Source organism: Coenobita brevimanus, chromosome 76 (genome assembly GCF_032717465.1).
Source record: "Coenobita brevimanus isolate Jiangsu-jjx chromosome 76, ASM3271746v2, whole genome shotgun sequence".
Classification (NCBI taxonomy): Eukaryota; Metazoa; Arthropoda; class Malacostraca; order Decapoda; family Coenobitidae; genus Coenobita; species Coenobita brevimanus.
The window spans coordinates 27,589,885-27,604,317 of NC_137029.1; the positions used below are offsets into that span (position 1 = coordinate 27,589,885).

Below are 14,433 nucleotides of genomic sequence, written 5' to 3' on the forward strand. Positions count from 1 at the left end.
CCCTGCTCTCCTTTCCCACTTCCTCTCTGTCCACGCCCCAACTTTCTTTCCCCCTTCCCCTCGTCCCTAACCTGTCCCTCCCCTCCTCCTCGTCATTATTCTCCTCCCCCTTCCTCGTTCCTATTGCATCGTCCTCCTCCTCGTCACTACTTTCCTTCCTCCCTCGTCCTTGTCCCTAGTCTGTTTCCCCCACTTCCTCCCCCCTTCGTCACTTCTCTCCTTCCCCCCATCCTGATCGTCCAAGCCATAGAGGTAGGATTAGTCCAAGCCTTCTCCATCTCCTCTTTAGCCCCTTCCCCTCCTTTTTACTACCCTCCTTCTCCCTCCTCCCCCTTCCCCCTCCCTCCCTCATCTCCCCCACGAAGGTAATATAATCTTTCTATTGTGACCGTCCCATTTCCTAGACAATTCAGACCCATTTCTCAGTGTTATGTCGTCCTTCTGATTCCTGTCGTTCTCTTTACGACCCACAGTATCTCCTCTAGTACAATGACGTCTTATGGATTCTGGTTCGTGATGCTGACACACGATTTTATTAAGTTCAGGAGGAGAGCATCTTGCTAGTGAAGTTAATGAAGTCTTTACCTATCGTATGGCAGATGGTATTCACGGCACTGTGTAATAAGACTTTTGATATATACACGCACATTTCCCCTCCAGTAGAAGAAAGTCTGAAGTCCTGTGCTGAATGTAATCCATTCGCTTTGTTCTCGTAGGCAAGGGATCAGTTGAAATAAGAGTTTCAGTTTGCTTAGCCATTTGTAAAAAATTTTCAAACAAACTTGGGCAGATGGATGTGTACCTTTCTGTACACGCCTGACTGAATGCAGTATTAGTTCTGTTTGTGTGCCTCTGTGGCTTTGGCCCACTGATGCTTTTACTCTGTCAGTTTGTCTCTGGTGCGTGCTGTTTGTCTTTCTGTTGGTCTGTGCGTTTCTGTCAGTTCTTGCCCCCCCCCCTCTTTCTTTCTCTTACACACACACACACACACACACACACACACACACACACACACACATTTCTTTTTGTTAATAAGTCCCTCTCCCTCTTCCCCTCTGATAGTTAATTCCCTCTCTCTCTTCAATATCTACCTTTTTTCTCTCCCTCCTCCTCCCCCATAGCAATATCTTCTTTCCTTCTGCCTTGTTTCCTTATTTTCTCCTCGGTATAGGTAGAGTCCTGAGCCATAGAGCCGTATTTTTAGTTGGCTTCGGAGATTTCGTAGCGCATTGCCCTCGGCGATTTATACAGCTCATTGCACATTCTTATCCCTGTGTATGGTACTGAGGCAAACTATGTCCAGAAGATAAAAGAAATATAAGCATGTGATATGGTAAATAAATCGCTTAATGAATGGCCTAATGAATTCTGTGCCACCTAGAATCCAGCCAGTAGTTTCTGCCCACCTATCTTTTACCCCGGCCAGATCTCTTCAGTCCAAGGATAGGTTTCTCTGAATATTCTTTATTCCCCCAGGGTCACTTTGGAGAGTTCATACATAAAGAGTTGCTCATAGCCATCATGAACCCCTTCAGTCCTGTGACGCTCTCCTAAGCTGAACACAACACTGGAAACAGCACGAATGAAATAGAAAAAAAAAAAGTTATTGTAGCGAGGGAGGAAGGCCCCTGTGAATGTTACAGGTTTTCCATAAATGATCATCAAAGATTAGAGGCTTTATGAGGGAAATTGTGTACGGTATAGGTAATGAGTAAACGTCTATAAATTGGAAGAATAAAATAGCAGAATATCATCGTCGTGAAGAGGATAATGCACAGCATATAACACCGTCAACATTTATCAGTTATTCACACTCGCAGCATTGAGCATTGTCGGCATTTAACCTTGTCATCATTTAACACTGAACGTATCTCACTCTGTATTTCGTCCCTATCATACGGTAGTGTGTTTATTGGTGTGCTTTGTCACTGCACTTTGCCTCGTGTAACAGCGTATTTTGTAGCAGAGAGAGAGAGAGAGAGAAAATGTGTGTCCGCGCGCGCGCGCTTTCTTATCCTTCCCAAGTCACACACTGTTACTCATACGCTCACACTCATTCGTTCTTCTCTCTCACCTTTCAGCCACACATTCTCATTTCCACCCGTCCTAATTTCCAGTCACTCTCTTTCCCACTCACATTCTTACTCTCTCATTCTCACTCTCACTGTCTGTCTCTCAAGGTGCCTATAGCTCTAAATCCCTCTCCGTCAAGCCCCCACGGTCCACCCTACCATACTGTACTTCCTCCATAACATTAGCTCTTCCGACCCTCCTTCCTCCTTCGATTTCCTCCAGCCTCTGCTTCCCTCCCATTCCCTCGTCTGCTCCTCTCCCTCTCACTATGTCCCTTTCCCTCTCGTGTCACCTCACTCCCTCTCTGTCTCACTGACTTTCTCGTGTTCCCTTTTTCTTTCTTCCATTTCCTCCATCTCTATGTATCCAAGTCTCTCTCTCTCTCTCTCTCTCTCTCTCTCTCTCTCTCTCTCTCTCTCCACTGACAGAACCAAAAGCACAGCGCCTCTCCCCATACCCTCTTCTCTCCACTTTCTACTCCGTGTTCCATCCATTTTTCTCCCTCCTCTTCACTCCGTTTGCAGAACCTCCATTCCACTAACAGAGCCTCTCTCCCAAATTCCTGACACTGCTCTCTCCACTTCGGTCCCCTTACAGAATCAGGAGAGGTGGAGGTGGTGGAAGAATACATGTTTCCCGTATGACATGCACTTCTTTTCTTTATTCCGACTTAAAGAACCACAAGTTCTCCCCCTCCCTCCAGATTTCCATCCACATCACAATTTGCATTTCTTCCTGATTACAGCGGACACGAGTTCCCGTCAAGCTACGCAGTTTCACTCCTTTTCTCCTCATCTCTTAGAGTTAACCGATGCTCTCAGTCCTCATTCACACAGCTAGACAACTCTGTCAACTGTCTCCCTCAATCTAGAGTTCCCACGACTTGTGAGTTTTAATATTTTAAACACTGGGGGTCCAGGAATCTCAAAATGAACGAATCTTGAATTTGACCTTTCAGTCTTTTGAGGGGGAGGGACAAGCTTTGCAGGCTCCTAGCCCTGAGTCCTGCATTTTTTGCGGGAAAAAAAATATATGCTTCAGACTCTAATGTGCCTTCCACTCCTCTAACTCTCTCCACTCCTCCTCCCTTTCAGAACCAGAAGGGGATACCTCACAAGTGGAAGTGGTGGAGGGGTATAACGCCTCTCTGCCGTGTTCCATCAGCCACGCCCCGCCAGACCGACCCCAGCTGACACTCTGGTACATCGGCACGGGGGATGCGCCCGTCTACAGGTGAGTGGCACAGGTGTGGCGGTTAGTATGTGTGTGTGTGTGTGTGTGTGTGTGTGTGGTAAGGGCGTGGAGAAATTAGGAGACGTGGGAATAATTTGGATAATTGACTTTTTGCCCCTTGCCTTCGACCTCTTGTCTCTCAAAGGAAATATATCAAGGCATTTCGAAATGCACGGATTCATATTTTGCCTCTATCAGGTTTGACTGTCCGTGGAACGAATTTGCCGTCTTCCAGCGTTTGTTTCCGTCTCAGAAAAGTGGGAGAGATGGGACTAATATAATTGAAAGGGGAGATGAGTGGGAGTAGGAGATAGTGTTGATTGGTAGGAAATGAGAGATTGAGGGGAATTAAGGGAATGTGAGTTAGTGGGATATGAGAGGAATGGATGAGAGAGACGTGGAAGTAGGAGGGAGGGGTTAAGGAGTGCGTTGGACGGGTGTAGGTTAGCGGGAGGGGTTGGAAGTAAGTGGAAAGGGTGGAGAGTAATTGTAAGGTGTAAGGAATAAGTAAGAGAGATGGTATACGTGGAAGGGATGAGAAATAAGGGGGAAAAGTAAGAGGAGAGAAGTGTCGCAGAAAGTGTGAGATATGAGATGTGTGAGGAAGTATAAAGAGTTGCATCAGTGTGCAGATACTCCCAGTGAAAGATGTGAGGGATCTGGAAGTTGCCGTAAAAGAGGAGGAATAAGTGTAAATGGAAGGGGTGGGAAAAAGAGGGAGTCGTGTGGGAATAACTTGAAGTGGAAAGTGGGAGGGGTTGATGTAAATAGAAGGTATACCTAAGAGGGAGATTGAATGAGTTGAGGAGCGTACAGTTTAAGTTAGGTTATGTTGGATAGGCTGATGATGAGAAGAGTGCATATTTGGTAATTTTCAGCAAGCAGATTTAGGGAGTAATTCTTGGGAGGACCGTGAGAAGGTCCATTTGATTATTTTTGGTTAGGAGATGGTGCATTGGCCGTATTATGTAATGAAATGTGCGAAAGTGTAACTAAATCCCATTATTTTTAGGGTCTCTTGTGGAGTATATGCTATAATTAGTTATCAGCCAGCATCTCATATTACAGAGTAAAGTCAGCAGCGATAAGGAAAAGTCAGACACGTTCTAATCATCACAGGCTTCAAAAAATTTATTGAAAAGTTGGCTCTTGTCCACACTGCCGCGCTCTCAGTTTAAAAAAATATGGTCATATGGAAAAAGGAGAGATTTTGGGTGGACTAGGGGTATATAAGAGTGAATGGAAAAAGAGAAAGAGAGCGTGTTCGTAGGTGGAAGCTATGTTGGGAGTTAACAGGTGCGTGGGAGAGACAAGAGGAGTTGGAGTGTTGGTGGGTGTGAGACGGAATTAGAAAGCTGAAAGAGGATTGTAGAGTAAGGGAGGCAGACATTTAGCGAGTGGAATAGTATATTTGCAAAATTATGAATATTTGATTTGAGTAGTGCATAAGAGAAAGTGTGGGTATGTTAGAGAGAGAGATTATGTATGCGTAAAATCACGAATATTTGACTGTATAGCGTCAAGGGAGTTTGTAGGTGTGTTGGCGAGTAAGGTTCGTTTTAATATAATTGGGTACAGGGTGGTGTAACGAAGCACCAGTTTCTGAGGAACATTAATAGATAGCCTGGTTGTTAGTTTGGATCATTCTTCATCCCACATTATATAGTGTCACCAGCGATACAAAGAGGTACCGATATGGTAAGTTTTTTTAAATTATTATTATCACGTGTGTGGTAATCATTGGGGCATTTGTCTTCTTAGTATAATAGGAAAAGTGTATGGTAGGATACTTATTGACAGAGTTAGAGAAAGAACAGAGAAATTAGTTGGAGAAGAACAGGGAGGCTTTAGGAAGGGAAGAGGTTGTGTAGATCAGATATTCATTCTTAGATCTTTAGTGGAAAAGTTTCTAGAGAAGGGAAAGAAGTTGTATGCGGCTTTCATGGATTTGGAGAAAGCATATGACAGGGTGGATAGACAAGGATTGTGAAAAGTGTTAAGAATATATGGAGTAGATGGGAAGTTGTTGAATGCTGTGAAGAGTACGTACGATGGTGCGAAGGCTGCAGTGCGTGTGGATGGTGAACTAAGTGAATTTTTCTCTTTGAAAGTTGATTTGAAACAGGGATGTGTCATGTCTCCATGGTTGTTCAATCTGTACATGGATGGGGTAATAAAAGAGGTACAAGGTAGGGTAGTGGATGTTGGAGTGGCCCTGGTGAGAGAGGATAGTGTTTGGAAACTCCCTGTACTGTTGTTTGCAGATGATACTGTGTTGTTGAGTGAAGACGAAGGGGAGCTGCAAGGCTTGGTGGATGAGTTTGAGAGAGTGTGTAAGAAACGGAATCTAAAGGTGAATGTAGGGAAGAGTAAAGTGATGGTCTTTGAGAGAGGTGAAGTCAGTGAATGTATAGCGAGGTTGGACGGTGAGGAATTGGAAAATGTGAGTACGTTTAAGTACTTGGGTAGTGTGATGAGTAAGGATGGAGGTTTGGAGGGTGAAGTGCTTGAAAGGGTACAGCAGGGAAGAAAGGTTGCTGGTTCTTTGAAAGCAGTGATAAGAAACAGGGAAGTGAGCATGGAAGTGAAAAAGTTACTACATGACAGTATTGTGATACCAACTCTAACGTACGGAAGTGAAGCTTGGACGTTGTTGGAAGGACACAAGTCAAGAGTGAGAGCAGTGGAAATGAGTTATTTAAGAGGAGCCTGTGGAGTCACATGGAGAGACAGGCTGACGAATGCGGATATAAATTAGCGTTGTGGTGTTGATGTGGATGTGATAGGAAGCGTTATGAGGAACACACTGAGGTGGCTTGGCCATGTGGAGAGGATGGAGGGTGAAAGACTGACGAAGAGAGTGTATGTGAGTGAGGTGGAGGGGGGAAGAGGGAGGGGGAAGCCGAGGATGAGATGGAGGGATGGGGTGGAGAGGTATATGAGAGAGGGTGGTGTGAGTTGGGAGCAGGGCAGGGAAATGGCGGGGGACAGGGCGACTTGGAGGCGATTTGTTTGTGGCCACCCCAAACGGGATTGAGGCGTCTGGCAATAGATAGATAGATAGACGTGCTTCAGGAAATATCGTCAGATTATAAGGGCTCTCCACACCCTTGCGCTCTCATTTTTAATACTGTGGCTGTAAGATCTTGTATGAATGAATGTAGTGGGTGTATTGTCTGTGCTGGGTGTGTTTGAATATGCCTGGAGGAGGGCAGCATGAGATGAATATTAGGTTTACATGGTTTTGCTTTCCGAGTGGGAGAGTCGCTGGATCTGGTTATGTGGGAAGTGTGTGTGTGTGTGTGTGTGTGTGTGTGTGTGTGTGTGTGTGTGTGTGTGTGTGTGTGTGTGTGTTGGGGGATATCTGGTTGCATTGGAGAAAAAAGGAAACAGTATTAATAGTTTTGAGAGAAATTATGTTGGGAAAGTGGCTGAGTATGTACTTGTATTATGCTAAACTTAGTATGTGTAGCTGCTTGGGATGTAAACTTAAAATTGCTGTTAAAAGTAAGAAAAAGGATTGAAAAAGAGAAATAGTTTAGAGAGAAGGCGTGTTGGGAAAGTGTGTATGTAGTATGTTGATTACGACGTGTGTGGTAACTGGTAGGAGTAAGACTAACTGTAGATGTGTGTGAAGTTAGAATGTGATTGCTATCTATAGAAAGGAGCAAAAGAAAAGAGTGAGTAGTTTAGAGAGAAAGCCTGTGGGAGAATGAATGAGCATTTTTAAACCGCTAAGAATATAATGGCGTAGGACGAGTCTTGAGTGAAAAGAAACGAACACAGCCAGTAGGTCAAAGTGCAAAAAATAGTACAACCTTCGCCCTGCAGTGGATTGTCTCGGGCTTGTGATGATACACTCTCAAAATGAATACAGATTCCTGGAGACTAGCAAAGTATTTTCAGCAGTATTTATTCAGTCACTTAAACTGTCTCTTTATTCTTGCCCGATAAACATAATTATATTTACCAATGGCAATCGATTACTCAGTATTACTTTATATTAAACATACCAGTTTTCACCGTCATTTAATCTCTCTCTCTCTCTCTGTACAGTACATACCACTCTATCCGCTATATCCTCATGATAAAACACGCACAGCATGATAACACAAAAAATAATAATACCCTGGAAATGAAAGAGAAATTAACAACAAAAGCTCTTCCGTATGACTCACTAAAAGCTCCATTGCTCAACACAGCACCCCCTCCCTTCCTCCCCGGCCCCTGTATTGTTAGCAAGGCCGGCCAGAGCTGATTCCCCTATTGTTTGAGTAATATTGTTTGTTGTTACTCGCTGAACGGGTTTCACAGGGGCAACAATGGCGTCTCTTAACCCTCTCTTTCTGAAGACATTAAAATTTTATTCTTGATGCCTTCAGACGATTTCGTTCAGTTTACGAGGGGCTTATCTAACTGGAGGGTTTAGCTGCAGCCTTTGTCCATTCAGTACGAGAGGTTTCCCTTGAGATAATCGTGTTCATACTTCATCACAAACTTCATTTCCAAGTCAGTTATACCTCACGTCATTGTATTCCAGACCAGCTGCATCAACCCACATTTTTATTTCGTAATTAGTTGTTCCTGACGTTGTAATCATGACTGTCTTACTTTAGGATACACTTCATTTTGAGATATCATTATAACATATCGCCACACACACACACACACACACACACACACACACACACACACACACACACACACACACACACACACACACACACACACACACACACACACACACACACACACACTGTTCGTCGAAGTAAGATATACATGGCGGTGGCTCAGTCGGTAGAGAGGTGGCCTGCAGTCCTACCGGACCCAGGTTTAAATCCCGGCTGGGGCAGGGAATAGTTTAAGGATTTGAATTTCATTAAATCAGGCTTTACTGATCTACCAGACGACCCGCCGACATTTCGTAAAACTACCCCCTCTAATACCAATACATCAGTCCTGTATGAGACAGCACTAGCATGTATTCAATATGGACGGTGGGTGTTAGCGCCGAAGTGGTGACATGTAGAGGTATATGTATGTAGGAGGACTGCTGGGCTTTGATAGCAGGCTGTGAAGCCTAAGCCCAGAGTCGGACACATTAAAAAAAAAAAAAGTTAATTTTACGCTTCATTTCGAAATAAAGTATACCTTTTCTGTTTATCACACGCTTTATTCGAAATTAGATTTATATACCTGGCATCGTCGTATTCCAAATTGCAGTTCCGAAATGAGATACACTCCACGTTGTCGTGTTCAAAACCCATTCATTTCATCAACTTCATTTCTATTTAAGACACGACGTCATATCCCAAAACGTTGCGAAATAAGATGCACCTGACGTCATATCCCAAAACGTTGCGAAATAAGATGCACCTGACGTCATATCCCAAAACGTTGCGGAGTAAGATGCACCTGACGTCATATCCCAAAACGCTGCGATATAAGATGCACCTGACGTCATATCCTAAAACGTTGCGAAATAAGATGCACCTGACGTCATATCCCAAAACGTTGCGAAATAAGATGCACCTGACGTCATATCCCAAAACGTTGCGAAATAAGATGCATCTGACGTCATTATTCCAAAACTGTATAGAAATAAGATGCACCTGACGCCATATCCCAAAACGTTGGTAAATAAGATACCCCTGACGTCATATTCCAAAACTGTTTCGAAATAAGATACAACTGACGTCGTTTTAAAAAAATTCGACATAAGATACAGTAGGTGACACCCAGATCAGTTCTCTCAGCAAAGACCAATTCACAATAAGCCACAGAACGCACCCAGCTTCCAACCCCCACGCCCCCGCCTGCGTCTCCAAGGATCGTAAAGAACTTTGGCCATTATTGTCCTCTTTTTCCACTTTTGCCAGAAAGAGTGATGGGGGGGATATAGATAGATTGGTAGATAAAGGAGAGAGAGAGAGAGAGAGAGAGAGGTTGGTGGGGGACTTTGGGGATATTTTGAAGTGTGTGGTGTGACTTTGAGATATAAAGATAAATAAACTGATGAACAGATTGATACGTGGAAAGATAGTGAGACTGGTGATGGTGGGGACATGTTGGGGATTAATTTAAGTGTACGATGTGGCTTTGAATAGAGAGTTAGATTAATAGACAGTGCATGGGTAGATAAATAGATAGACAAATAGATGAGCATCAGGTATCAAGGTTTTGGTACCACCTAAGTGAGGTTGAAGAAGAGTTGGCGTGTACAGGCTGGAAACATTTTTGGGTAAGGGTTTGAGATAGACAGACTCTTGATAGATGCATAAATAGTCTGAGGGATACTGTTTTACAATTAAATCTTAACAGTTTATCACATTTAAAATGGTCATAGCTCATGTTTACATTACTCACGTGTGCCAAAAAAATGAGAATTATTCAGTTATATTTCCTTCATCGAAACATTTCCATAAAGATATAAGATTCACTTCGTGTTAATACTTATTAAAACTTTCTCCAATCAAAGCATGAGTGAACATAGGTATTACATCATTCCATATTGTCTTCATAATATCTTCTCTTTATCAGGGCGTGAAAGGGTGGACGTAGAGCCGCAATTTCTTTTAGTGACGAGAGTGTTACGGAGGAAGGAGGGATTAATTTCTGTAAGCCTTCATAATAGAACCTTCAGTATAGTCCATTCTGCGTTCAGCACAGCGTTCACTTCAGTTAACATTTCATAAAACCCTTCCTCCGTGATAGCCTGAGAGAGTGATCATGGAGCCGTGATTCCAGGTAGTGTGTGAGTGTGACTGAGAGAGGAGTGGTTCCGTATCTCGTAATAGTCCCTTCAGTGCGACATATGTATATTTCGTGCAACATTTACTCTTGTTAGTGTTCATAAAGCAGAACTCAAGAGAGCGCAGGTAAAACCTTGACTCCTAGTAGTGTGTGAGTGTGATTGAGGGAGTTCCACTTCCAATTGGGTAGTCCCTTTACTACATTCAGCACAGCATTCACTCCAGTTTACATTTCATAAAACCCTTCCCCTATGGCAGGCCGAGAGAGAGAGAGAGAAAGAGAGCGCCATGATTGCTGGTAATGTGTGTGTGTGTGTGTGTGTGTGTGTGTGTGTGTGTGTGTGTGTGTGTGTGTGACTGAGGGGAGGAGGCACCGGCAGGCCATCAGTCGCGGTTGGTTCACTTCTGATGCACCAGTCTGGAATAGTTTCCCCTCGTATCCCTCTTACCTTTACTCACTCTCACTCTTTGCCTTTTCATTTTCCTATATACCTTTTCCCCTCTTTTCCACTCTCTCTCTTCTCAACTCATCTTCACATTCTCACGACATTGTTCTCCTTTTATTACTTCTCCCCTTTCCACATTTCCACCTATCCTTCCCTCTTGCCTTCTCTCCCCACTTTACTTTTTACTGCTTTCCGTCCCTGGCCTGCCTCTCCCCTTCCGCAGCCACTATAAGTTTCTATGCTGTCTCCGTCCCAGCCTGCTTTTATTCTAGTTCTCTTTCGATGTATATGCAATTAATCTTTCCCCTCTCTCCTCCCCAGCATACTCTCTATTTCCATTACCCTAGTTACACATTCTCCACTTTCCAGCCAAGACTCCTGCCTCTCTTCATCATTTGACCCTCCCTTCTTTCCTTCCCCAGTCTCTCTCATCATTCCTTCCCCATTTTCTCTCCCCTCTTCACCACCAGCCTCTCCCCGTTCACAGCCTCTTCTCCTTGCTTTCGCCCTTTTTTTTGCTTCTCAAAACTGCAGGTCTGAACATACTCTTCTTTTCTCCCCGTATCACCTCCAGTCTTTTCCCATTCTCCTCTGCCACCTCTCTCTCTCTCTCTCTTTCTCCTCTCTTAGCGTTTCCCTCATTCTTCCCTCAGCTCTTTTTGTTCTCTCCATCCCAGCCACCCCGCTCTCTCTACCTTCTCCCCAGTTTTCTCTCTCTCCCTTCCCCCAACCTTTCCCTCTCCTCTCCTCTTTCTCTCTTCCTCGCTTCTCTCAGTATCTCCCGCTTTCCCCTCCCCCAACTTCTGCCTCTGCTCCCTTCCCTCCTTCAGTTTTTCCTCGCCCCAACCTTTCCCTCTGCCGTAGTTTCTCCCATACCCCAGTTTCTCCCCTCTCTCCCTCTTCAACATGGCCCCTCCGTTCCAGCACATCCCTGGAGCCCTCTTGGCCAACTTCCTAGACATGTTGGCCCTCTTTTCTCTCTTCCGCCCCCTCCCTCCACTGCCACCTACTCCACAGCCCACCCCATCCACCCTCACCCCCATCACATCACTTAGAGTCTCCATCCTGGCCTGCTTCCTCTCTAGATATGCTGTTTTTTTCCTTCACACCCTCTCCTACCCCCTCCCCCAGCCCATTCCATACTTACACCTCGCTTCTTATTAACCTTTCTCTCTTCTTTTTTCTTTCTTTCATCCATACATCCTCCAACATACACCTGCCTGCCCCTTCCCTCGACCACTCAGAATTACCTCACTCACCCCACCTCTTGTCTGTGCTTCTTCTGAATATGCTTTTCCTCCTCCTTTCCCTTTCCCCTCTCCCCTTACTTCGGCCCCCCCATTTCCTTTCCCAATTCCCTCCCTTCCCCTCACCGCCACCTCCGAATTTCCATCCCCCTTTTTTTTCCAGCCCACCTTATCCTCTCCCTTAACTTTACCTCCCCTCAGAACATTCTCTCTCTTCTCTTCTATTTTCCCCCCATCCCTCATCTCCCCTTCCCGCCAACTTCTTCTCCCCATCCCCACCTCATCTCCCCTTTCCCCTCAACTTCCTCTCCCCATTCCCACTTCATCTCATCCCCACACACCTCATCCTATCCCCTGACGATTCCTTGTATCTTAGAATGCTCTCCTTGTCCTCCTCTCTCCCCCAGTCCCGCTCCCGCCCTGCTCCCCCTCCATCCACGTCATTTCTTCCCCATTCCCCCTCCATCCCCACCTCCCTTCTTTCACAGCCCAAACTTCCTCGTATCTCCCAATAGCACACTTCAACTTCGATCATGTCTCCTTCCTGAATATACTTCCCTTTACTCCTCCTCATCCCTCTCAGTCTGCCTTTCACCTCCCCCTCCCTCTCACACTTTCACCCCCCCTCCCCTCGCACCTTCTCTTCTCCCCACGTCTCCCCATCTCCCTCCTGTAGCCATAGAGATAGTTCTGGGTAATGTACTTAGGCAAGACGGAAGGAAGGGGAAGCTGATTTCCTGTGGGAGCACAAAAGGTAAGGAGAGGCCATTCCTACCTTATGTTTGTGGAAAGTAAGGCCATGATTTAGTTACATATGGATGGACGAGCTGGCCCTTCCTGCCTAGAGGATATCTCGAACGGAATAGCTAGCGTATGGTTAGTGAAAAATAACAGATATGAATAATATATTCGGACAAATGTTGGGGTTTACCATGACTTGGTTAGGCTGCGTATAGAGTAGTTGGCCATTCCTACCGAGAAGAAATATGTGAAATGAGTAAAAGCGGGGCTGATGGTTGAAAATTTTGTGGAAGGAATCAACACTAAATTTCACCTACTGTTAAATAGGATAATAGGATACTAAACTTGACTGAATCTGAAAGAAAAATATTAAGGAAAGGATCACATATTGAAATCCTGGTAGTACCATTGAATCCTTAACCTTTGAGTGCTGGGATTTTTCTCTACCGAATAAAGTAGCCAGTTGTAATCGTTTTCAGGGTCTTAGCTGTAACAACAGCAGAGAAACTGATATGAGACAGTTTTCGAAGCCTCTTACCGCTAGGATATTTTTCAGTCGAATATAAGCTTGTAATGTAAGCCTTAATAAGATATCTTAGTGTTCCCAAACTGCAGCGACTTAAATTTTCAGAGATTAGGGACATATTTCAACAGAATGAAGTCAGACGGAGCTTAGTAGAGAGTTTTCGAACAAGATGAGTTTGATATTGTCTCCATTATCCCCATTCACTTCCAGTGGTGTCTCCTAAGCTGAATGAAATCATATGGTAGCAGAAAGAATGAAACGAAACCGTCCGACAGTTGCCAGAATAGAATATACAAGTGCAGGTTACAAAGCAGCAGGACCATAAGTCACAGTATGGAAGGCTGCCGTGAATCACAAATAGAGGAATTATGAGCATTTTACCCAGGTGAATAGTGAGTATTTCCCCCGACACTGGACACTGATTTACTGCATAATATCCCTGTGTACTGGCGATATATTTACTATTTGTGCCGTGCCTTCTATGCAGCATACGCACATACATACAGATACGCGCACATAAATACATTGGTAAAACACACACACACACACACACACACACACACACACACACACACACACACACACACACACACACACACACACACACACACACACACACACACACACACACACACACACACACACACACACACAGACACACACACACACACACACACACACACACACACACACACACACACACACACACACACACACACACACACACACACACACACACACACACACACACACACACACACACACACACACACACACACACACACACACACACACACACACACACACACACACACACACACACACACACACACACACACACACACACACACACACACACACACACACACACACACACACACACACACACACACACACACACACACACACACACACACACACACACACACACACACACACACACACACACACACACACACACACACACACACACACACACACACACACACACACACACACACACACACACACACACACACACACACACACACACACACACACACACACACACACACACACACACACACACACACACACTTTCCAATACACGCGCCTGCATATATCAAAGTATGGCGTGCTGTATCACCACGGGAGGCGGGGAGTCTGAAGCAGGAAATATGATGCTGATATACTGGCCTAAGGTGTATATCATATTAGAGATGCCAGGAAAAAATAAGTATATTCCCGAAGAACTGCACGAAAATGGATCTGAAAAACTTCCAACTTTAGTGGTTAATTTTACGTCTTTACCTGCATCGAACTTGATTTCACAGATAATTCGACATTGAGCATTATATTTTCACCCATTCCATAAATATATTAGCTCTGATTTTTTATGTCAGGATTTTCTATAGATTTCTTTCCCAAAAGCGTAG

The 14,433-nt window shown here is 44.6% G+C and overlaps 1 protein-coding gene across 1 annotated transcript in view; it reads left to right on the forward strand.

The window, feature by feature from the left end:
* The first annotated feature begins 1,679 nt into the window (after positions 1–1,679).
* Positions 1,680–14,433, forward strand: part of LOC145408204 (nephrin-like) — a 183,333-nt gene continuing 170,579 nt past the window's right edge. Inside the window, exons 1-2 of the mRNA XM_080278960.1 lie at positions 1,680–1,704; positions 3,168–3,306. Of these exons, the coding sequence (XP_080135086.1) occupies positions 1,680–1,704; positions 3,168–3,306 (164 nt within the window). The remainder of the gene's footprint in view (positions 1,705–3,167; positions 3,307–14,433) is intronic.